Source organism: Ranitomeya imitator, chromosome 7, assembly GCF_032444005.1.
Source record: "Ranitomeya imitator isolate aRanImi1 chromosome 7, aRanImi1.pri, whole genome shotgun sequence".
Lineage (NCBI taxonomy): Eukaryota > Metazoa > Chordata > Amphibia > Anura > Dendrobatidae > Ranitomeya > Ranitomeya imitator.
In genome coordinates, this window is record NC_091288.1 from 224,773,781 (window position 1) to 224,797,529 (window position 23,749).

At 47.2% G+C, this 23,749-nt stretch overlaps 2 protein-coding genes across 3 annotated transcripts in view; one reads left to right on the forward strand and one right to left on the reverse strand.

Moving 5' to 3' along the window:
• The window catches only part of SRRM2 (serine/arginine repetitive matrix 2), a 47,194-nt gene extending 44,700 nt beyond the window's left edge, over nt 1-2,494 (forward strand). For both annotated transcript variants that reach the window (XM_069735192.1, XM_069735191.1), the window contains 4 exons: nt 869-1,075; nt 1,179-1,280; nt 1,358-1,450; nt 1,637-2,494. In XM_069735192.1, coding sequence (XP_069591293.1) covers nt 869-1,075; nt 1,179-1,280; nt 1,358-1,450; nt 1,637-1,646 — 412 coding nt within the window. In that variant the 3' untranslated portion in view covers nt 1,647-2,494. The remainder of the gene's footprint in view (nt 1-868; nt 1,076-1,178; nt 1,281-1,357; nt 1,451-1,636) is intronic.
• MMP25 (matrix metallopeptidase 25) overlaps nt 1,493-23,749 on the reverse strand; it is a 29,966-nt gene continuing 7,709 nt past the window's right edge. Inside the window, exons 2-10 of the mRNA XM_069735193.1 lie at nt 8,616-8,748; nt 8,395-8,533; nt 7,992-8,263; nt 7,385-7,561; nt 7,223-7,307; nt 6,004-6,086; nt 5,774-5,926; nt 4,873-5,130; nt 1,493-2,816 (exon numbers count right to left, since the gene is read on the reverse strand). Of these exons, the coding sequence (XP_069591294.1) occupies nt 2,554-2,816; nt 4,873-5,130; nt 5,774-5,926; nt 6,004-6,086; nt 7,223-7,307; nt 7,385-7,561; nt 7,992-8,263; nt 8,395-8,533; nt 8,616-8,748 (1,563 nt within the window). The 3' untranslated portion in view covers nt 1,493-2,553. The remainder of the gene's footprint in view (nt 2,817-4,872; nt 5,131-5,773; nt 5,927-6,003; nt 6,087-7,222; nt 7,308-7,384; nt 7,562-7,991; nt 8,264-8,394; nt 8,534-8,615; nt 8,749-23,749) is intronic.

Below are 23,749 nucleotides of genomic sequence, written 5' to 3' on the forward strand. Positions count from 1 at the left end.
ACAAAGCAGCTGTAGTTCTACAGAGGAGAGATCACACCCAGGGGGACGCAGTGTACCAATTATGTGATTTCTGGGGGCGACTGGTCACTCAGGATTTTATTTATGAGAAACTGACTACAGGGGGCTGAATACTAATGCACAGAACAATTGTCAGATTTAGGTTTTTACAGTATTCGGAAAACCCTGTATCATTTCCTTTACACGTCACAAATACTTGCTACTTTGTGTTACCACATAAAATCCCAATAACATACAGTTCAGTTTGTGTGTAATGTGGAGAGGTTCACGTGGTGTGAAGACTTTCTCAAGGCACTGCACAGTATTTCACTGTGGCAGCATAGTCATCTAGGATATCCCCTCCATACTTGGCCTGCAGAGTCAAGATGACCATTCACACTAGACAAAAAAATGTGCAGACCCATGGGGACCAGCCGGCCGTACAATATCCATTCATTTAGCTGATGTCCTAAGGGAGATTGTATCTGACGTGTTAAATTTCAACATGTCCTGTCTGCAAGGAGCAGGGGGCCGAGGGGTCTCGAAGCAATATGCGCCCCCCCCCTCCATTAGATGGACTGTTTCTACAGGGAATGACTCCAGTAAGGAGCGTATCTGACAGTAGCCGGCTCGCCTCCGAGGACGGCATGTCTTTGTCTCTCCCGCAGCCTGCGACATCCACAGATTTGACTTTGTGAGTGATGCCACTTTGCATAGTGCTATTAGGGCTTGGCCCATCACATCTTTCCCACCGCACAGGAAAGTAGTGGTCTATTGATCAGTCTCCAATCTTTGGACCTCTTTGTCTTGGAAATGGGCAGTCATGTTGCATTTCCTCAATTCTTTGCTTTTCTGCCTTGTAACCCATCAGGATCTCTGGTTCGCCTTCACTAGCTGAGACAAAGGAGGATCCTGTGCTTCAGAAGGAGCTGCGAAGATCCCGAAGCTCAAGCACATCATCTTCCTCATCGTCATCCTCTTCATCAAGCTCCTCGTCCAACACGTCATCTTCCTCATCTTCATCCTCCTCATCTTCTCATAAGCCTAGCAGCAAAAAGGGGGCTTTGCCAGCCAGGAGGTGAGTGTGGCAAATGGACGCTCTGTAGGCTACCGCAGTACTGGTCAATGCTCGCACTGTAGTGACCCATCTCCATAACCACACACTATCTCTGCATTTCCAGATCACGGAGTCCCCGTAAACCCATAGACTCCCTGAGAGATTCCCGCTCCCTGAGCTATTCTCCTGCTGAGCGACAACGTTCTCCCCATCCACCTCGCAGAAGGTACGTTACCATACCGCATCACTTGAAAGGACCTCTGTCCACCATGTATAGGCTTATTATGATTTACTTTTTTTTAGGGATTGTGATGCCAGAAGAACCCACAGCTCCCCCAACAGAAAACGTAGGAGAGAGTCTCCCGACTCCTGGCACTCACGGCGGAGGTCATCCAGGTAACTGCAGCTCTGATGTGGTCTTTAAAGAAAGTGACAATGTGTAAAGAGCTTCCTTTATTTCATATCTTATATTTAGCAGTAAAATACAATTGTCTGAATGTCCTAATGTCAGCCCTGAGCTTTGGAGACACATGGGGGAGGGAAGTGCGTTACCTGTTGTTGACTATTGTCCTCTCTTGTTAGGTCGCCCTGAATGTCAGACCTTTTGCTCTTTCATCTCGCAAAGAAATGTTTTAAGGATTTTATTTTTCGATTCCATGGTGACTGCAAATAAACTTCTTTTTTGGGGGAAGTTTGAGAAACTGTAAAGACTACTGGCGGTGCTCCGATGTGAGGGCGGGATGTGGCCGGAGTCGTCTGACTGGATAATGTGAATCTGTCATCAGCACAGACTTAAACCAGGCGACTTCTCCAAAGCTTTGTGCCCAGCTTGACGCTTTCCCCTACGAAGCTTAGCAACACTACCGCTCCATGAAGGTGACACTGCCCAGCGTGACCCTTTCCCCTGCGGAGCTTGTGGCTCTGCCCAGCGTGACTCCTTCCCCTCTGGAGCTTGATGACTGCGCCCAGTGTGACTCATTCCCCTCCGGAGCTTGGTGAGGCCACCCATCGTGACTCCTTCCCCTCCGGAGCTTGGTGACGGCGCCCAGCGTGACTTTCCCCTTCGGAGCTTGTTGAGGCCACCCAGCGTGACTCCTTCCCCTCCGGAGCTTGGTGAACGGCGCCCAACGTGACTCCTTCCCCTCCGGAGCTTGGTGACGGCGCCCCGCGTGACTCCTTCCCCTCCGGAGCTTGGTGACGGCGCCCAGCGTGACTCCTTCCCCTCCGGAGCTTGGTGACGGCGCCCAGCGTGACTCCTTCCTCTCCGGAGCTTGGTGACGGCGCCCAGCGTGACTCCTTCCCTCTTTTGTGCTGCATAGAAGTGAATTGAATCAGTGAAACTTCTGTCGTATTCATTTTGTCTTTTCCTTTTTTTTGTAATCTGTACAGCAAGAATTCTTTCTGTCAATAAAAGTTTAGGCAAAGCCAATCCCTGTACAAGATGTAGGTGGCTGTAGTCTCTGGTTCAGCGGAGCTAGTCCCAGCTTAGCTGTGTCTTTCTAAAGTGTGCCAAGCAGCAGAGTCAGCATGAGCGCCACAATGAACCAGAACGCAGCAGGCAGAAGAGCAGAGCTGTTCCCAGCACATGGGCAATTGCAGTCTCTCTGGTCTCGTCTTCCCGGTTCCTGGGTAGGTTCTGGAGGAGCCGCTGCTGCACAGTACATCCAGTTCATGGCAATGCTGCGGGGGTAACCAGGCTCGGCCTCCACATTCCCATCTTGAAACTTCCAATACTCTGCGCCCTTGAAAAAGTAAGTGTGACCTGTGAGCAGAAAAAAAAAGGGGGTTAGCATGTTGAAAAGTACAGTAGAGGCCCCTGCTAGAGGGGTGTGGAGGAGCAGATTAATTGTAGCCATAGATAGGACCATAAAGATGTGTGTGTGCCTCTTCATTTTCAATCAGGAACTCCCTGAAAAAGCGCTAATGAAATGCTCAGAAGCATGAACGTATGCATTACTATGTGAAAACCACTGTTCACATGTTCAGGCTTTTGAACGTCTTTTAACCATTTCAGGCTTGCAAAGACACCAAGCCGTGAGAAGTGGTGAGTGGACTGTTCTGCCGGCGACTTCTCTGAAGACGCTCTATAACAAGTCAATGGAAGACTCAAAAGATGTTCGGGCATCAACCTGAACATTTTTTTTGCTTCAAAAACTGCTAGATGTTTTTTCATTGTTCAATGGTGTTTGAGAAAAATATTTCAAAAGCTGGAAAAACTGTCACAAAGTGCTCCGGAAACTGCCAAAAAGCACTAAAAAAGATGCTGCAGGCTTACAAGAACAACCAGTATCGTTAAGCTTCCCCTGGAAAGGCTTCTCTTGCTGCCTAAAAAAAAATGTTGCTCGAACTAAACCTATGCTAATCCTAGGCTCTGTCCCTTCAGTCACCTCCAGAGCAGCATTCACTGTTCTGCTGGCTGATAATTCAGAGCGTGTCCCAGATGGCAGTCCTCACGCCCCCGACAGAGCAGGTTTTAGGATTTCCTTAATTCCTTCACCTGTGAAATACTAGGAGAACCATGGTTTGTTGGAGGCCTTGAGGTCTGGAGTTTGGGGAAGGAATGGTCCCCCGCACAGAGTAATGTCACAGCACTCTCCCATGCTAGACAACTGGTAAAGACACAGCTCACCCTCTGCACAATAGCCCCTACAGAGTATTGTCACAGCTTGTCCTCTGCGTACAAGAGCTCCTGCACAGGGGTCATACAGATGTCATTAAGTGATGACCGTGTCCTCCCCCTGTGTATTGAGCTCTGCGCAGAGCATGCGTACAACGCTTTCTGTAGACAGTGAATCTCTCCAGACTCTTTCCTCTCATCTAGATGCTGAACGGCAGCTCAAACACCATTTCCTCCATAGGGAACATCAAATACAGATTGAAATTAATTGAAATGTGATCAGCTGCTGATAACTAATAAATAGGGATGAGCGAGTATACTCGTTGCTCAAGTTTTCCCGAGAACGCTCGGGCGGTCTATTGAGTATTTGTGACTGCTCGGAGATTTAGTTTTCGTCGCCTCAGCTGCATGATTTACAGCTGCCAATAGCTTGAATACATATGGAGATTCCCTAGCAACCAGGCAACCCCCACATGTACTCAGGTTGGCTAGCAGCTGTAAATCATGCAGCTGAGGTGACGAAAACAAAATACTCGGAAAAACCCGAGGAACGAGTATACTCGCTCATCACTACTCATAAACTGCTCTCCAGCTGCTGCTCAGGCTCTTTATCTGGTCACTTTCCATCCGCGTCCTTTCTTCTAGCCAGTGTCCTCTGCTTTACGAGCTGGTTGTCTCCTGCGCACTGCAGTGGCCATGTTAACTTTCATTTATTCGTTTTATTGCTATAAATAATGTTGGATTTTTGCTTATCCTACTACATGTGATAATTTAGTGTAGTGCTGGTTTCAGCGGTGACCACCATAAATGTGAATGGGGCTCAGGCCGTGGCTAGAGGCTACGACATGGATGTCTACAGTTACTAGCTGTAGAGTAGAAGTTATCCGGCTATGACTTGGTGATGTAAAGTATGGAGGAACGACAGACCATGATCAGCAGGGGCTTCATGCTAACTCATGGACATACGCTGCTCCGTTTCCTCAATTCAGCGCTCATTGGGATCCATTTACCAATGGAAGAAGATTTTGGGACTAGATCAGCTGACTATAAACATTTGTTCATTCATGAGCTGATCGTTGGGTAGTTTGTGGGCAATTTTCACAAACCACCTTATCTGAATGTCTGCCTGATAATCAGCGCATGTAAAGGAGCCTAAAGTGATTCAGCCACTAGCCGAATTTATAGTAGATCACAAACTCACCATCTGTCCAGCTGATGACATCATCCACGTCATTGGGCAGCCCAAGCCATAGGTTACTGTCACGAGGATACCCAGGATCCATCTTCCCATAACGCTCGTCAAATCTCCAATAGCGGTTGTGTCTGAAGAAGTATGTCTTCTTATTGTGTTTCCACACAAAGGCCCCATCTACTCCATTCGTGTTCAACCCAAAATCCGTGAGTGGTCTTGGGTATCCGGGTTCCACCAACGTGTCCTTAAACACCCAGTAATTGGTTCCTGCAATTGAAAACACAAATTCTCTAGTCAAACCTTCTGTCCTGCAGTCAGTGCCACATGAATCCATACACTGTGGACTGCACAGTGTCTGCAAATTGAGATTCTGGTTTGGCTATTATCTTAAGTCATGTGACAAGGCTTGTTAAAGGGTCAACATTGACTTGAAGAATTGCTACCTTCCAATAGGTGACACTAGAGTTCTAGCTATTTTGCTCTCTGAAGAGACAATTTGCATAATTAGCATATTACCCAGAGGAGCATTGCAGCTTTGAGTCTCCTCATATCGGCATGCTTAGCATGTCGATCTCTGCAAGGAGAAACGATACTTCTTGGATAACTGTTGACATCTAAAACCATCGATGGTTGATGCTCACAGATCTTTTGAATCGGAAATTTAAAATTAGCTGGAAGTACCATTTACACAGCAAAAGGTTTCACCAGGACCTAGAAACAAACCCACCTCCCCCCCCCTTCCAAAAGCTATCCTAAAGACTCCCAAAGCTAGGGCAAATAAACAATGTTTTAAGAAACTGAGCAATGTTGCTCATGTCGTCAATAATATTGTCTGGTCCCATAAGCATTTCTATACAGAGACCTCCTATACTTATGGACACAGTAAAATGGCCAGATTAAAGCCCCTCACCTGCAATAAAAACAATTTTGCTGTCGTTGGCTCTTTCGTACACTGCTTCCACCCTAGGCATATCAGGGGGCAACCCCAGCCAGAAGCGTCCTAGATGAGCAGGGTTTAGTGAGACTAGCTGCCTGGTGGCTTGTACCCGCCAAAAGTACCGACCTGTGGAGGCAGAATTGGTGAATTTTAGTCAGAATGGATGAACCTTGTCATTGTCAACACCACACACTGAAGCTTACCCTTGAAGAAGAAAACTTCTCCTCGAATGTTGGCCACTGCATCAAAGCGTGTGGAGCAGCGGTCCGGGAATGGGAGGCGAGGCCTGGCGGAAAACCGTGAAGAAAGGATAACGGGGTGGTGATTAGTGTTGAGTGAATGTGCTTGTATAATGTCTTATGTGAGGCTGATAAGCATCTGGAGGGTGTTATCCGAGCATCTGTGAGTGCTCGTATATTATGTTTGAGTCCGTGTGGATGCATGATATGCGGCTGTTACGCAATCCCCAGGTGTTGAGGCTGTCGAACAGCCACAAATCATGCAGCCACCAGGGACTTGAACATAATATACAAGCACTCACAGATGCTTATCACCCTCAGATAAGCCATTATACGAGAGCACTTTCGCTCAACACTAATGGTAATGTGTCATGAACTAGTGGAAACTCCAGTAATGGAATGGGAGGTCTTCCTGGATTTATGGTGGTAAAATCAAGGAAGCCAAGGGATTATGTGCGGCACACATTTTCCTTAACAAAGTTGGACTCAACTGTAATGGAAGGATCGGGGCACACGAATGTTTGGTGCCGTACTCAAGGCAGCCTGGGACATTCCTGGTGACCCTAGATTGCGCTAATAAACATCTGATCTGTTATGTACAACATTTATAGGTTAAGTATCACCCTAGCAAAAAGCTTTGTCCATTCTCCCTGAGGGTGTAAAAAGGCAAGAGCACAATAGGCCCTTGTCCAGGTTAACAGATTAATGAAAGATCAGTAGACGCGCTCACCTTATACGGTTGTTGGAAGCACGACACTTGAAGAGCCTGGAGCCGTCCATAACATTGAAATCCCGGGATTGGAAGTGTTTCTGTGCTCTCTGGAGGCACGACCAACCATTCGTAGGTAAAAATGTAGGTTAATTGTTGACGTGTTTCAGAGTCCACCAACTCTCTTCAGGGGAGCCAATTTTTTTTTTTCTATATTTAAACCATGTATGTCTGGATTAACTCGCAATTTATATATGGTGGTCCTAAAGGAGTCGGTGGACTCTGAAATGAATCGACAATGAACCTACATTTTTACCTACCCCTGGTTTTGTTGTGCCTCCAGAGAGCGCAGAAACACTTCTAATCCCGGCATTTTATTCTCACTAAGGGTGGCTGTCAATAAGGATCTAATGTGGCTACCAGTAACATTGGAGCAAAAGCAGTTCCCTGACCCAATGGAGGGAGAGCCTTTACCGGTATGTAGGTCCTCGAGGTGGAATGAAGCGGTGAGTTGGCACAGGAGCTGGAGCCTCTGCCCCTGGTAGGACATTTCTTTTTCCTGCATAAAAGAGTAAAGTCATCGTTGTGCTTGTACCTGAGTCACATGACTCATACGGTGGAGGAGTCTGTTCTCACCATATAATGCCTGTATTCCTTCTACATCATCCCAGGGTAGCCTATAGTACTGGTGGTCACCAAGAGTCCCCTGGTAGTACGGCCTCATGATGGAGTGCTCTGCCGATGAATGTGACAGTCCGAGAGAATGGCCAAACTCATGCACGGCCACGGCAAATAGATCCGTCCCCTCGTCCACTACAACAAGCACAAAGTCCTTGTGGTTAGTGTGGACACCCCTGTGTAATGGTAATAATGTGGTACTTGAGGGATCGGGCCTCCCCGCTGATTGCATTGCTCAAGTGAACCCCGTGCACTTGCATTTGGGCTGAGTCAACCTGTGTCTAAAATTCTCAAGTTCTTTATCATATTGCCAAGACTTCCGAGCCAATCTCCATTACTCTGAGAAACTAAAATTACGACATAACTACCCTCGCCACCACAAGAAACGTGAGGACAAAACTTTTCCTTCCTCAAACAACTTTTTGCTAATCTCGCAGTCAAAAAGCGGATGAAGACATGAGGCAGTATTGCCAGATAATGCAAGACCAGGTATCTTGTTCCTATTACTAGCAGAGGGCCTTCCAGATTGGTCTTCCTAATAGTAGTGGGTTAGACACCATCTTACCATTATGTGTCCACGACTCGTCAGCGTCCATATGAGTGGCTCCAGCACTGGGCCCTACACCAGGAAAGAAGGCATGACCCAGGGTACCTCCTGGACCATCGAACGGATAGCCGTCTCCATGAGATCCCCCCAAAAAGCTGACACGTAGATCGGCGTCTACAGCCTGGGTCTCCCAGAACTTGAGGTTGCTTTCCTGGCTCCATGCTCTCAGGGCACTTGCAATCAGTTGTTTTGTTATTTCTTGAGAGAGGGATATTGGAAAACTCTCTATCCTGCAAGAGATTACTGGAGCATTACTGTATATGGAGCAAACCTTTCCCGAGCTGTGTACGCAAAACACCTAGATAAACAGTGTTAACCAGTGTGGTAATCACATTACGTAACTACCCCATGAGCCCTGTACCTCCAGGTCAGATGTTGCTTCTGCCACACCGCTCCACTTGGAACATAGCGTTTCCTCCGCTGTCTCTGGTACCCAGAAGGCATGATGATGTCCGGTAGGGAGCAGCGAGGCTTGTGCATCATGGCGATGGTGTCCTCATCTGTGAAGGAGAGAAACAAGCACAAGTCGGGGTGACCTCATTATGAAGATTTAGGATCATACAGCTCGAGAGCAATAATTACCCAGAATTCCCGTCTGCTTCAGGCCTGCAAATCTCTGCATGCTCTTCATGGCTTCAATCAATCCGTCCATTGTTTGCTGCTGTGCGGAGTACGGGTCTGGAGGCGGCAGGTAACCATAACGGGTCAGCCAGTCCTGTGAGGGACCAGAGACTCTGGATAAATATAGTCTGGCCTGGTGACACTGGAGAGGTGTGATATTGGTTATACTGGAGAGGTGTTGTGAATTCTGTGGCTGAATTCACTCCTGTGGTCACAAGTGGTACTGCAGCTTCTGGGCTTCCTCCCTCAGGTGTTCTGGTGAGCTCGTTGGCTGCTTTGTTATTTAACTCCACCTGAGTCTGTCTTCCTTGCTCCTTGTCAATGTTCCAGTGTTGGACCTGAGCTTCTGGATCTTTCCTGTGGCCTGCTGCTCTGCTTAGATAAGTGCTTTTTGCTTTTGTTGCTACTTTTTCTGTCCAGCTTGTCTATTCGTTTTTGCTGGAAGCTCTGACACGCAAAGGGTGTACCGCCGTGCCGTTAGTTCGGCACGGTGGGTCTTTTTGCCCCCTTTGCGTGTTTTTTTGCTTTAGGGTTTTTTGTAGACTGCAAAGTTCTCTTTGCTATCCTCGCTCTATCTAGAATATCGGGCCTCACTTTGCTGAATCTATTTCATCCCTACGTTTGTCTTTTCATCTTGCTAACAGTCATTATATGTGGGGGGCTGCCTTTTCCTTTGGGGTATTTCTCTGAGGCAAGTCAGGCTTGTTTTCCTATCTTCAGGCTAGTCAGCTCCTCAGGCTGTGCCGAGTTGCATAGGTAGTGACAGGCACAATCCACAGCTGCCTTTAGTTGTGTTTAGGATAGGTTCAGGTATTGCGGTCTACAGAGATTCCACGTCTCAGAGCTCGTTCTATTGTTTTTGGGTTATTGTCAGATCACTGTATGTGCTCTGATTGCTGGCACACTGTGTCACTGGATTGCCTTCATAACAGAGAGGTGTGTGACACTGGAGAGGTGTGTGTGATACTGGTTATACTGGTGACACTGGAGAGGTGTGATATTGGTTATACTGGTGACACTGGAGAGGTGTGATATTGGCTATACTGGAGAGGTGTGTGATACTGGTGACACTGGAGAGGTGTGTGTGATACTGGTTATACTGGTGACACTGGAGAGGTGTGATATTGGTTATACTGGAGAGGTGTGTGACAATGGAGAGGTGTGATATTGGTTATACTGGTGACACTGGAGAGGTGTGTGATTGGTTATACTGATGACACTGGATAGGTGTGTGTGTGATACTGGTTATAACGGTGACACTGGAGAGGTTTGATACTGGTGACGCTGGGGAGGTGTGTGATAATGGTTATACTGGAGAGGTGTGTGATACTGGTTATACTGTATTTGTATGTAACCCCTTCTCATGTACAGCACTATGTAATCAATTGTGCTATATAAATAAATTATAATGGTGACACTGGAGAGGTGTGATGCTGGAGAGGTGTGTTATTCTGGTAACACTGGGTAGGTGTGTGATACTGGTTATACAGGTGATACTGGAGAGTGTTGGATACTGGTGAGACTAGTAAGATTGGAGATGTGTGTAATATTGAAGATACTGATGACTGGAAAGGTGTGTGATACTGGTAAGACTGGGGAGGTGTGTGATACTGGTGATATCGCAGAGTTGTATGATACTGGTGACACTAGAGATGTGTGTGATACTGGTTTTACTGGTGACACTGGAGAGGTGTGTGATACTGGTGACTCTGAAGAGATGTGTTGTACTGGTGACACTAGAGGGATGTGTGATATTGGGGACACTGATTATACCGATGGGACTGGACAGGTGTGATACTGGTTATACTGGTGTCACTGGAGAAGTGTTTGATACTAGTTATATTGGTATCACTACTGTCATAGAAATCCTTAAAATCCATAACACATCTACAGGGAGGGGGCATTCACCCCCTCCTCTCACAGAATTTCCAGTAGGAAAAAGCTGACCTGCTAAACCTATTGGTAGTAGAATCACATGTTTAACAAATGATAAGTGAGGAAATTAATTATTAAAAGTGAAAAAAATAATTAACTGCATTTTGAAGTCCAGAATCCCTGGTATGGACAAGTAATTAAGGCAGGATACCTATAGTGGGAATGGAAATGAAGTCTAGGAGAAGCAGGAAATCTAATACTGCTAGATATAACTTTTGTTCCTTGCAAATAAAATGGGACATTTGCAGCTAAACACTAAGGCACTGGTGGAAAGTTATGAATATTGGGGTTTGTATAAATCCGATATTGATGGGACATACATTTACAATTTCAATAATCCCATAATCCAAAATTAAATTGGCAATTAATAGCACTTCAATCATAAATGCTTACATGAGTTACCTAATAAGGTATGAAGTGACGAATGAGAAAGTAAATAAAAAATTTTCTTTTATTGAGACAATATTTAAAACAACATTTATATAAAAAGACATAAAGATGGAAAAAATGGGACCTCCGAAAAAAGTCAGGGTGTGACATAAACGATGTCTTCTTTTATTTCACACCCTGACTTTTTTGGAGGTCCCATTTTTTTCCATCTTTCTGTCTTTTTATATAAATATTGTTTTAAATATTGTCTCAATACAAGAAAAGATGTTATTTACTTTCTCATTCGTCACTTCGTACCTTATTAGGTAACTCATGTAAGCATTTACAATTTCAGGACTAATCGAGGAAGAATATGCATACGTTTTCATAACTGACATCTGCCTATAGGCCCCAAATTAAAAGAGGCCAGATCGCTAACAACAGACCTGCCAAGTATTTATCTATGGAAAGGTAAATTGCCTATAAAGAAAATATGGCGGCGATATCGAACTCCTGTGATCATCAGGATAAAGATATGAATGTGGGGAATATGATAATTTTCAGAAACAAGCTGCACCCCTTGAACAGCACTATTGTGAGTCATCAAGGGGAGGTGTGTGGGTGTAACTTAGGTGCTGATAAAAGCAGGCTGTGGAGTCGGTAAGCCAAACCTCCGACTGACTCCTCAATTTCCATGACTCAGACTCCACGACTCCGACTCCTCATACATGGCTCATGTTTAAGTGATAAATTTACTGTAGTAAAATTGTAACATCAGGCTTTTAAACATTATTATGATTAAAGCCATTTAGATAGAATAATAATCTTTATTTTTATATAGCGCTAACATATTCCGCAGCGCTGATGGGGCTCACAATCTAAATTCCTTATTGGAATGTGGGAGGACACCAGAGAACTCAGAGGAAACCCACGCAAACATGGGGAGAACATACAGACTCCTTGCAGATGTTGTCCTTGGTGGGATTTGAACTCAGGACTCCAGCGCTGCAATGCTAACCACTGAGCCACCGTGCTGCCCTATATAGTATCGCCTCCATCAGATCCTCCTCCATAGATGACCTCACATCTGACCTCATTATTTTAAGGCTGGAGAACAACCTCTCTACACTAACTTGGGTTGGTGGTAAAGCAGTAACCACATGGGCGACATCTCTAACAATTTCAGGGTATAAAGGAATTGCCTCGTGCACAATCAGTTTTGATGAACGATTAAACTCTTGCTTCTTTGAGAGCAAGTGAAAAATTTTGCTGAAATATGGTCAATCTGTTTTCTATCGGAGTGTAATCTTTTTCCCTGCGGCGACGCTTTTCCTGCTCCATTTCATCCAAATACTTGTCGAAATGAAACTCCTCTTCTGATGAGGATGAAGGAACAGCAGCAGCACTGGCAGGACCCGAGTCCTCTTGCTCTTGGCCATCCTGTAGCCACTCATCCTAACTGCTACCTCAAGCAGAGCTTATTTTCCTTTAGTAAGCTGTTGATCTTCTAGCAATATATGATGACTCTGGTCCACATAAAAACATCTGCCAGAAGAATTTTATTTTCTCATAGCAGTGTCTCTTTCAGGTTCATTGAAGCAGCAATGCCATCTGCGATTAAACCTCCTCTTTGGGACAGGCAAAACAACAAGTTCTTCCACTCCTTTATAAAAATGCCAGGAGTTAAATCCTCAGCTTGTAACTTTTTAGTCACTGTAAATGGGCGATGAAGCTATTCCTTCAATTCAGCGACCTGTGTCCATTGAGCTTCATGTAGTGTTACCTGAGGCCATATCTACAAGGAAGGGTTTCAGCTCAAGCAATCGCTCAATCATTATATAGGTGCTGCCCCACCGAGTGGCTTGATCCACAATTGCCACTTTTCCAGCACGTTTCTTCAAGATGGAATCAGTTTTAGGGGTCCTGGCAGCAATAGCCAACTTTCTCACTTTGCTAATCAGAGTTCCAACATGTCCCTCTTGCAGACTCTCTTATGGCCAGCTGCAGCGTGTGCACAAGAGCGCATGTGATTAATATTAAAGAGGTGTGAAGCAGCTTCAACAAGATCATCTAACTGTAAAGAATCATTTTGCTGTTCTTCTGTAGGAATATCTGTTTGTTCCTCCATTATGGGAACAGGACTGTGGCCTTCCATCTCCAACATACTGAATGTGAAATGTTCTTCTAGCTGCTGTTCACCATCATTATTCTCATTCATCAGTTCACAAACGGCATTGAACTAGTGTACCCAATTTATGATATATTGTCAGTCGGTCCATTTTATACCGACTCCTCCAAAATGGGCTCCAACTCTGACTCCAAGACTCCGACTCCACAGCCATGGATAAAAGGACAAGGCCAATTATGATGTGTTCATGTAGAAAGATACATTTATGTGTGTGCATGAGTTCCGTTCCCTGGACGTTTCCAGTCAAAATGTTTCCCTTCGCTAAGCTGAGCCATTTCTGTGAACAGCATAGTATGTTTATTTTGTTTTTCCTTTTATGTAATTGTATACTGTCAGCAAATAGAAAGAATTTCTTATTACTTCAGTTACACATACAGGGCTTTCAGCTGCAGTTTCCTCTACTTGCATGTGGCTGTGTGCGATTTCACTTTTCCCCCTCCCTCCCCCCGCTATACAACTGTAATGTGAGACCAGCGTGCCAGCAACCTTCACTGAGGAGTTTTATGGCTTCAAAGTGAAAGTACAAGTAGAAGCACATGGGGAAAAAAAGAAACCAAGGTTCATTTGTCTTTGCAAATGTAAATATGATAGCATCGATTAATGATGGAAGTGGGACAAATACATTTTTGACATGTGCTTCGGTAGAACTATCAGCCAGTGAGTTTTCTAGGTTCCAGAACCAGCACAATTGAGAAACGGATTACTACATAATTTGGTCATTCAGCTACCCCATGTCTATACATAATCGAATCCCTATGTCACGCTGAGCATAACAACACGGGTGTCGTCTTTCTACGAGGTTCCTACGCCGAGATATGTGGGATGATGGTTTTTTATATACTCGAGAGAGGAGTGCATTCCATAGCTCCACCCACCCCATGAGATAATCCAGGGGGAGACCCTTAGTTTTGCTCATGGTGCATGCAGAGGACGCGGCCGTGGCCAAGCTGAAAGTGGGCCACAACAAAGACCCGCATCTTGCTTGACCTTCCTGTCCCAGTTTCTAGGGGATCGCAGCACACCACTATTGAAGCTAGAGCAGTGTGAAACGGTTGTTGGTTGGATAGGGGATAATGCTTCCAGTCACTTAGTCACCACCACCATGTCTTCCACATGGTCAAGTCTGAGTAGCCGTGAGAGTGGACCGGATATTCCTCACCCTGATTCTCCTTCCTCCCACCATGCCGATTGCCCTGAAACAACTGATGCCACACTTGGACACTGAAGAGCTGTTCAGTTTTCCCTTTCAAGATTCCTTACTCTCGGCTGGTCAACTTGAAGTAGGGCCAGATGATATCACACGTAGAGCTGCCCAAAGCTTTGACCAGCCAAAGTCACACGAAGGCAATGGTGGGAAAGTGTCACAAGAGGTGGATGATGATGAGACACAATTGCCAGAAAATCAGGAGGAGGAGCAGGGTGCGGATGTGGAAGACGAGGTGGTGGATAACATAGTGACTGACCCATCCTGGCAGGAGGACATGCAGAGCGAGGACAGCAGCACACATGGTGAAGGAGGCATATCACCCCACCAGGCAGGAAGAAACAGTGTGGTGGCCACAGACAGAAAGCGTGCATCTGTTCCCCGTCACACCAACATGAGGGAAGTTGCCATTCCAACTGTTAGCTCTTCCCGAGTCTGTTTTTTTTTTTAAAGACTCTGCCGATAGCCCAAAACAGGCCATTTGTAGCACCTGTCATGCCCGCAGTAGCAGGGGTAGCAAAACTACCAGCCTGACCACCACCAGCATGATCAGGCACATGGCAGCAAAGCACCCAACTTTGTGGCCTGACCCCCAGGCTCCAGGAACACTGTCTGCAGGGGACACCACTGCTTCTTCCACTGTTTTGCGTAGAAGCCAATCCCCAGTCCACCGTGTCTCTAGCCCTGCACCTGTTGTTGCCCACAGTCAAGCAGCACCATCAAGCCCATCCACATCCTTGTCCCAGCACAGCCTTCAGTTGTCTATACCTCAGTCATTGGAATGCAAGCGGAAATACCCAACCAACGCCCCACAGGCCACAGTCCTAAATTCTAACATTTCTCTTCTGCTTGCGCTCAAAATGTTGCCTTTTAGGCTCATTGAGATGGAAGCTTTCCGCAACCTGATGGCGGTTATCTCAAGGTACTCGGTCCCCAGTCGCCACTATTTCTCCCGGTGTGCCATACTGGCATTACACTGACATGTGTCTCACAACATTACCCGTGCCCTCAACAATGCTGTTACTGGGAAAGTCCACCTAACCATGGACACATGGACAAGTGCTTGTGGCCAGGAACGGTACATCTCACTGACGGCACATTGGGTTAATGTAGTGGAAGCTGGGACCCAGTCAGTCCTTGGGATGGAACAAATCCTCCCCATGCCAAGGATTACAGGCCCTACGTCAATCAGGGCTGCCCCCACAGCTCCTGCACCTCCTCTTCAGCCTCCATCTCTGAAATCAACACATCAATCAGAAGCTGGAAGCACTGCAGCACTGCCTCAGCCAAGCGGCAACAGGCTGTGCTGAAGCTTATCTGCATAGGTGACAAACGCACAATGCAGAAGAGTTGTGGACAGCGCTGAAAGAGCAGTCAGATATTTGGTTGACACCGCTGAACTTACAGGCATGGTCGTGTGTGACAATGGCCGGAACCTGGTGGCAGCTCTGAGGCAACGTGAGCTCACACACGTACCTTGCTTGGCCCATGTGGTTCAACGTTTTCTGAAAAGATGCCCGGAGCTGCCGGATCTGCTAGTGAAAGTACGCTGTCTGTCTGCCCATTTTAGAAAGTCTGCTTCAGCTGCCCTTGCCGTGCGTCAGCAGTGTTTGCAACTTCCGGCTCACCAACTGGTGTGTGATGTCCCCATGCGCTGGAACTCTACGCTGCATATGTTGGAAAGGACTTGTGAGCAGAAGAGGGCAGTTGTTGACTACCAACATCAACAAGGCCGTTGATATTCAGTTCAGACTCCACATATAAGACCTCAGGAGTGGACATGGATGTCAGACATATGTACCATCCTACAAAACTTTGAGGACTGCACCAAGATGGTGAGCGGTGGTGACGCCATAATTAGAATCACCATCCCGCTGCTCAGCATTCTGAAAACCTCTCTGCTCACAATTAAAGAGGATACATTGCAGGCAGAGCACGAGGACATGGAGCAAGGAAACATACAGGGGATTACACTCAGCCCAGCCTCATGTCTTCCCAACGTGGATTGGTAGGCAATGAGGATGAGGAAGAACAGGAGCTACTTTCATGCGCTATAGATGGTACTACAAGCACGGCTGTCATACCGTCTTTTCAGCGGGAATGGCCTGAGGACAGGGAGGAGGAGGACAGCATGGACAGTCGTCCTGTTGGTGAGGACACGGAAATCTTTCCTGCTAGCAGTCTGGCGCGCATGGCTGACTTTATGTTGCGCTGCGTTTCAAGTGACCCTCGCATTATAAAAATATTTGGTGACACTCATTACTGGTTGGTGACTCTAGACCCACGCTACAAGGAGAACTTTCAATCTCTTCTGCCAGAGGCAGAGAGGTGTACTAAAATGTTGCAGTACGGGGCCCTTGTAGCAGAATTACTTAGAAAATTCCCATGTGAGAACGCTGGCAGCAGACGTCAGAGTTTGTTGTACAACCAAGGAAACCAAGGAGTCCAAGCGAGAGAGACAGAGGTACAATCCAGCTCAGGCAGGAACAATGGCAAAGTTCCGGGACAGATTTCTCAGACCCTCCCATCGTGCCGGGACAGAGGCAAGGAGTGCTGTTACAAGAAGTGCAATGTTTGGGAAGATGCTGAGGGAGTACCTTGCAGATCGTACAAAGGTCCTCTGGGATTGTGAGCCCTCATGGGCAGTCCTCTCTCCTCCTGTACCAGTTGTGACTTGTATTGTTCAAGATTATTATACTTGTTTTTATTATGTATACCCCTCCTTACATGTAAAGCGCCATGGAATAAATGGCGCTAAATAATAATAATTCCTCTGTGCCTTTTTAATTATTGGGTATCCGAGCTGGACATGTGGCATGAACTGGCTCTCTAAGTCTTGGAGGTCCTGGCCTGCCCTGCTGCTAGCATTCTGTCAGAGCGGGTTTTTAGTGCCACTGGTGGAATTATAAAAGATAAGCGCATCCGTCTGTCAACTGAAAATGCTGACAGGCTGACTCTTATAGAAATGAACAAGGGCTGTATTGGGAAAGACTTCTGTACACCACCAAGTGAAAACAGCGAAACATAACCTCAAATACATTCTCTCTTTTGGTGAGGTGTATTCTCATGCACCTCTTCACAACCACCAATGGGTATACGCTTCCAGATTTGGTCTGTTTGTTGTTATCCTCATCATCCACAACCAGTAGAGCACCAGGGTGAACGGATTTCGTGATGCCAAAGTCACAATTTTTTTGTGCAAGGGTGTTTTTATGATGTCCGTTCCTAATTGGAAACCAAAACAAATGTTACCCCCACAGGGGGAAATGTCATAAAAAAGAGATTTACGTCTATTATACCCATTTATTCTTATATTTTCCATTTTCCCTATCTCTGGACAGTCCTCTAATGAGGTAGTGTATACCTCTACAATAGAAAATGATTCAAAGACTTTTATATTATATTTTTATTTATAGCCCTGTCTCTGAGCTGTTGCTATGGACAAACATATCTCGTTGGACACATTCTGGTTTCAAATTTATGAACCTGTGTTCGCCCCTCCCTTTTGTTATTTACTTTCATCGGTGGATTCACATTTTTTATCTGTTTGATTTCATTATGATTTATCTTTGTCTCCTCATTCTCCACCACTAGATCACCAGGCTTAACGTCTTCTGTGTCGCTACAGCCTTTCCATTTTTTTGGCAAGGCTGTCTATGATGCCCATAGTATATTTTTTAAAAATGTATCCCCCTTGGGGAAATGTTTGTCAGTCCATGCACTGTGTGGATGGGCATTACAAGTCAAGGAGACACTCTCCTTTACATTGGGCCTAGTTTTTAATGAAGCCTTCAGCAATGTCTCCTCATTCTCCACCACTAGATCACCACGCTTAACGTGTTCTGTGATGCTACAGGCAGTACAATTTTTGCCAAGCTTGTCTATGATGTCCATAAAAGATTTTTTTAAAAGATACCCACCATGGTGAAATGTTTGTCAGCCCATACACTTAGTGTATGGGCATTACAAGTTTAGGAGACCTGCTCCTTATCATTGGGCCTAGTTTTTAATGAAGCCTTCCTCCACCTCTCATCATTTTCCACCACTAGATCACCAGGGTTCACGTGTTCCGTGCTGCTACAGACAGTCATTTTTTTGTCTGTGATCCCAATTAAACATTTTTTTACAAATGTATCCCCAATAGGGAAATGTTTGTCAGCTGATACACTTAGTGTATGGGCATTACAAGTCTAGGAGACACGCTCCTTATCATTGGGTCTAGTTTCTAATAATGACTTCCTCCACATATAGTCATTCTCTGCCACTAGAACACCATGGGGAGCGTGTTCTGTGCTGCTACATCCATTCAATTTTTGGCCAAGGGCGTCTATGATCCCAATAAATAATTTTTTAAAAATGTAACCCCCATGGCGAAATGTTTGTCAGCCCATACATTTAGTGTATGGGCATTACGAGTCTAGGAGACACACTCCTTTGTAATGGGACAGATTTTTTTATGAGGCCCTCCTTCATGTTTCTTCCAAATGGGATTGGGGTGCGTGCAAACTTGGGTCAAGGCGGAAGTTGCATTCAATGCATAAGGAAACAGTATGGCGAGACTAACTGAAGAACGTGAAGTGGCTTTTCCTATGTCTATCCAGTACCTGGGTTCAAAGGCTTATTGGGGTGCATATGACTTGATGGCAGGGCAGGCCTTGCATTCAATGCAACATTTTTTCAGGAAGCCCTCCTGTACCTCTCATGAAAGGGGTATTGGGGTGCATTGTAATTGTTGGCAGCCCATCCACTCACTGCATAGGCCATAACAGCATAGGAGACCCACTGTTTAGTAATGGCCCTTTAAGAATATTAATGCCGCCTGATGCCCCTCTAAAAATAGGCTTTGTGACTTTAAGAGTCCCTCCTTCATAAATGAAACAAGATGGGTCTGCTTTTGTGTCACACACCACCTGGCCAGCTAGGGGGGTTACATGTTACAATGACATTTCCCAGTGAATGCATTTGTATTGGTTGAAAGCAATGTTAAAGTTGAAAAACGCATCAAAAACGCTGCATGTGAATATAGCAAAAGTGGTGGAGGAACATTTCGGTCTGGGGTTAATTATGTTGCCTTATATACAAGTCATTACCCTGGAAAGGATGTACCTTAACAGATTTCCCAGCAAAATCCATTTTGTTTTCGTTTTTGTATGTTTTTTGGTGGACCTGTAAAAATGGCGTGAAACTCTGACAACATTGCTTACAGCTGTGACCTTGGAGTCAGAAATGCTTCCAGGGGCGATCCCCATGATGATCCCATGTCATTTGAGCAGTGTTTCCATCATTTTCAGACATTTTTAGACCTTAAAAGAACCCCAGCCAGAGCACTTTCCTGTGATGGAAAAGACGGGGACTTGGACACTTTTCTGCGGGCATTTGAGAAAGCCTGAGGTCCGTACCGGCGGCCTGGGAACCAATGGGCCCGATATCTGACCCCAGGGCTAAAAGGCAAAGCTCTTGAGGCGTTTGCTTCTCTCCTGCCAGATCAAGATGTAGACTGAGGCCATCAAGCAAGCCCTGATAACAAAGTACTAGCTTACAGCGGAGGTTTACCTTACAAAACTCCAAACCTCTAAAGTGGCACACACAACAGCTACGGCGATGTGGCGCATGGACTTGGGACCCACTTTGACCAATGAACTCAAGGACTGTCAGCGACCACATTTTATAGATGCGGACACTTGATGATAAAAGACCAGTTCTTTTCTTTGCCCAGCTGAGGTGCGACAGTTCGTGATGGACAGAGAACCCAAAGACGTGACTAAAGCAGCGCAGATTGCCGATGCCTATGAGGCCAACTGTAAATCGGAAGTCCAGAAGCCAGTCACCACAAGCTGGAGAGAGGGTAAGCCTGCAGCCAACACACCAAAGGCCCTGTCCCCGCTGCCAACAGCACCACACCTACCACGACCTTCACCAGTGTTTTTCCTGCAAACGGACTGGTCATATCAGCGCCAACTGTCTGGAGAAGAAAAAGAACCCCCCCAGCCAAGACCCCAAGGCCTAATGCAGCAGTTCTTTCGCTGGGTGGGGCGGTTGGGTGTATGACAACGTGCAGCACGTCACCGTGGGGGGCCATGTCGCTAAAGGCCTCAAGGACACCAGGGCTGAACGAACCCTCATCCGACCCGAACTTGCGGCCCCTGAAAAGATCATTCTGTGGAAAACCCTGACTGTCACCGGGATTGGGGGCATCTGCTGTCCCCTGCCAATGGCCCAGGTGCATATAGATTGAGGTGCCGGGGGCAGTGTGATGGAAGTGGGGCTGTCCGATAACTTGCCCACTGATGTTTTATTGAGGACTGATTTGGGGAGGATGGTTGCATATTATGTCCCTGACTCCCCTCCCCAAACGGATGCTGATGATAGCGATGGGAAATTGCATATGTTACCTGACAATGCTGTACCTGATAATCATTTTTCTGAAAATGCCAAGGGTAATACTGATGATGCTGATGATGAAAATATGCATGTTTTGCCTGCTAACTATTTATTTCCTAAGGATGATGTGTCTACAGGTGCAGGAGTGCTCAGCCATGTCACTCTGTGGGGTAGGATGGCTGAGGAACCACTAACCGGAGCAAGTGATGGTGCTAAGGGAAATGAGGAGATGCATGGGAACCGTGAGGAAGGTGATGCCATGCAATTGACCAGTGCCACAGAAGAAGGTAACTGCCCCATAAGTAGCACTGCTCCTGAGATGTTGGGGGTGGATGGGCAATTAGTACCCATAGCAGCGCTGGCTGATGGGTCTGTGGAAATCCCTGAGGACACAGCCTACGTAGCTGCTGTCACCCGCAGTCAGAGTGCCCGGAACGCAGATAATGTTCTGCCTTCTTGACCCTCCTCAGTCATCATGGTGACTGAACTAGAGGTGGACCCAGAGCAGGTCCCACAGGCTTCCCGTGGGGAAGGGACCCTGACGTCGCTTCTGGCTGGCCCTAGCCAGGAGTTCCAGGCTGCTCTACACTCATATGCGACCCTGGAGAATTTGGGACACCACGCCCAGACGCCCACCTGTGATTGATATGGAGATGGTGTTCTGGAAACGAGGGAGGTTGTACCGGGAGACAGTACCCGGAAAATTCCAAATGGAGTGGTTGAGGGAAAGACAGCTCGTCGTCCCACAGCAATTCCGGGGTGAGTTGTTGCGGATTGCCCATGAGATCCCACTCGCTGGACACTTGGGTATCAGCAAAACTAAGGCCCGGCTGTCTCAACACTTCTATTGGCCCAAGATGGGAACAGATGTGACAAACCACTACCGCTCCTGTATCACCTGCCAAAGAGTGGGGAAGGCGGGGCCTGCTCTTAAGGCTCCCCTGATCCCTTTGCCAGTGATAGAGGAGCCTTTTCAGAGGATCGTGGTGGACATTGTGGGCTCGCTGGCCGTCCCTAGCTGCTCTGGAAAGCAATACGTCCTCACTGTGGTAGACAACGCTACCCAGTACCCAGAGGCTCTTTCCTCAACCAGGGCGGATAAGGTGGCGGATGCACTGTTGGACATATTTTTACGCGTAGGAGTTCTCAGGGAGATGCTTACCGATCAAGGGACCCAATTCATGTCTCGCCTAATGGAGGCACTCTTTAAGAAAATGCAGGTGAAGTGTCTGGTATCGAGTGCATATCATCCCCAGACCAATGGCTTGTGTGAGCACTTTAACGGTACCCTCAAACAGATGCTACGCATGCTGGTTGAGACCCGAGGACGTGATGGGAGCGGTACCTCCCACATGTGCTAATCGCTTACCGAGAGGTTCCACAGGCCTCGATGGGGTTCTCCCTCTTCAAGCTTCTGTACGGCAGGAAAGTCCGAGGACCCCTTGGGTTGGTAAGGGAATCCTGGGAAGAGGAGCCAAACTCTTCTGAAGTGTCCATAGTGGAATATGTCATGCGCTTCCGCGACAAAATGCAGACCTTGACGCAGTTGTTACATGACGCAGGCTCGGGCTGATCAGAAGCACTGGTACGACCAGAACGCCCGGAAGCAGACCTACCAGGTGGGTCAAAAGGTGTGGGTGCTGGTCCCCGTACTAAATGATGAGCTTCAGACAGCCTGGCAAGGCCCGTAATTCGTCCACCAACAGCTCACCCTAGTCATCTACGTGATCACGCTTGACCACGTCCGGGGTAGGCGAAAGGCCTTTCACGTCAATATGATGAAGGCTCATCACAAACGTGAAGCCTATGTCCTACTGGTCTGCAGCCTGCCCGAAGACGAGGAGGAAAACCAACTCCTGGACATGCTGGCCCAAGCCAAGGCTGGTGGGTCCATTGAGGACGTGGAGGTAAGCGCCCAGTTAACCGAACCCCAGCAGTTGCGGACCACGCTGGAACCCTTCCGGGCCGTGTTCTCCAACCGACTTGGAAGGACTGAGTTAGCGGTCTGCAAGGTGGACACAGGGAATCATGCCCCACTACAGAGAACATCCTATCAGATCTCCGACAAGGTGCAGCAGGTTATGCGCCAGGAGATCGATGAGATGTTACAGCTGGGGGTGATTCAACGGTCAAAGAGAGCGTGGGCCTCACCTGTAGTTCTCGTGCCAAAGAAGGAACGGACCACCTGGTTCTGCATGGACTACTGGGGGCTCAACGCCATTACAGCCTCTGACATGCACCCAATGTCGCGCATCCAGGAGCTGCTTGAGCTTTTAGCTGGTGCAAAATATCTGACCATAATGGATCTGAATCGAGGATACTGGCAGATTCCCCTGAGCCCCGAGGCGCAGGAGAAGTCCGCCTTTATCACACCCTTCGGACTGTACGTGTCCACGGTCATGCCCTTTGGCATGAAGAATGCCCCTGCCACTTTCCAGCGGATGGTCAACCTCCGACTTCAGGGACTGGAGAAGTACGCAGTGGCGTACTTGGATGACATTGCCATCTTCAGTTCCTCCTGGGACCTGCAGCATCTTCAGGAGGTGCTCAGGCGAATTCACCAAGCCGGTCTGACCTTCAAGCCAGGGAAGAGCCAGATGGGTATGAGAGCGTTCCACTACCTGGGGCACCAGGTAGGCGGGAACTCCATAAGGTAAGCCTGGGAAAGGACGCAATCGCGTCCTGGCCCACCCCGGGACCAAGAAGCAGGTGAAGTCCTTCCTAGGCAATGAAGGGTACTATAGACGCTTCATACAGAACTATTGTAGCCTGGCAAAACCCTTGACAGACCTTACCAGGAAGAAGCTACTCCAAATAGTCGACTGGACCGACGGTGGTGAGGGGGCCTTCCAGGCGTTGAAAACAGCCCTGTGCCACTCTCTCGTGTTACAAGCAGTCGACAGCAGTCGACCGTTCCTAGTGCAGACAACGCCAGCAAGTTTGGCCTCAGTGCTGTGCTCAGCCAAGTCGACTCGGGGAACCAAGAGCACCCCGTGTTGTACCTGAGCCGAAAGCTTC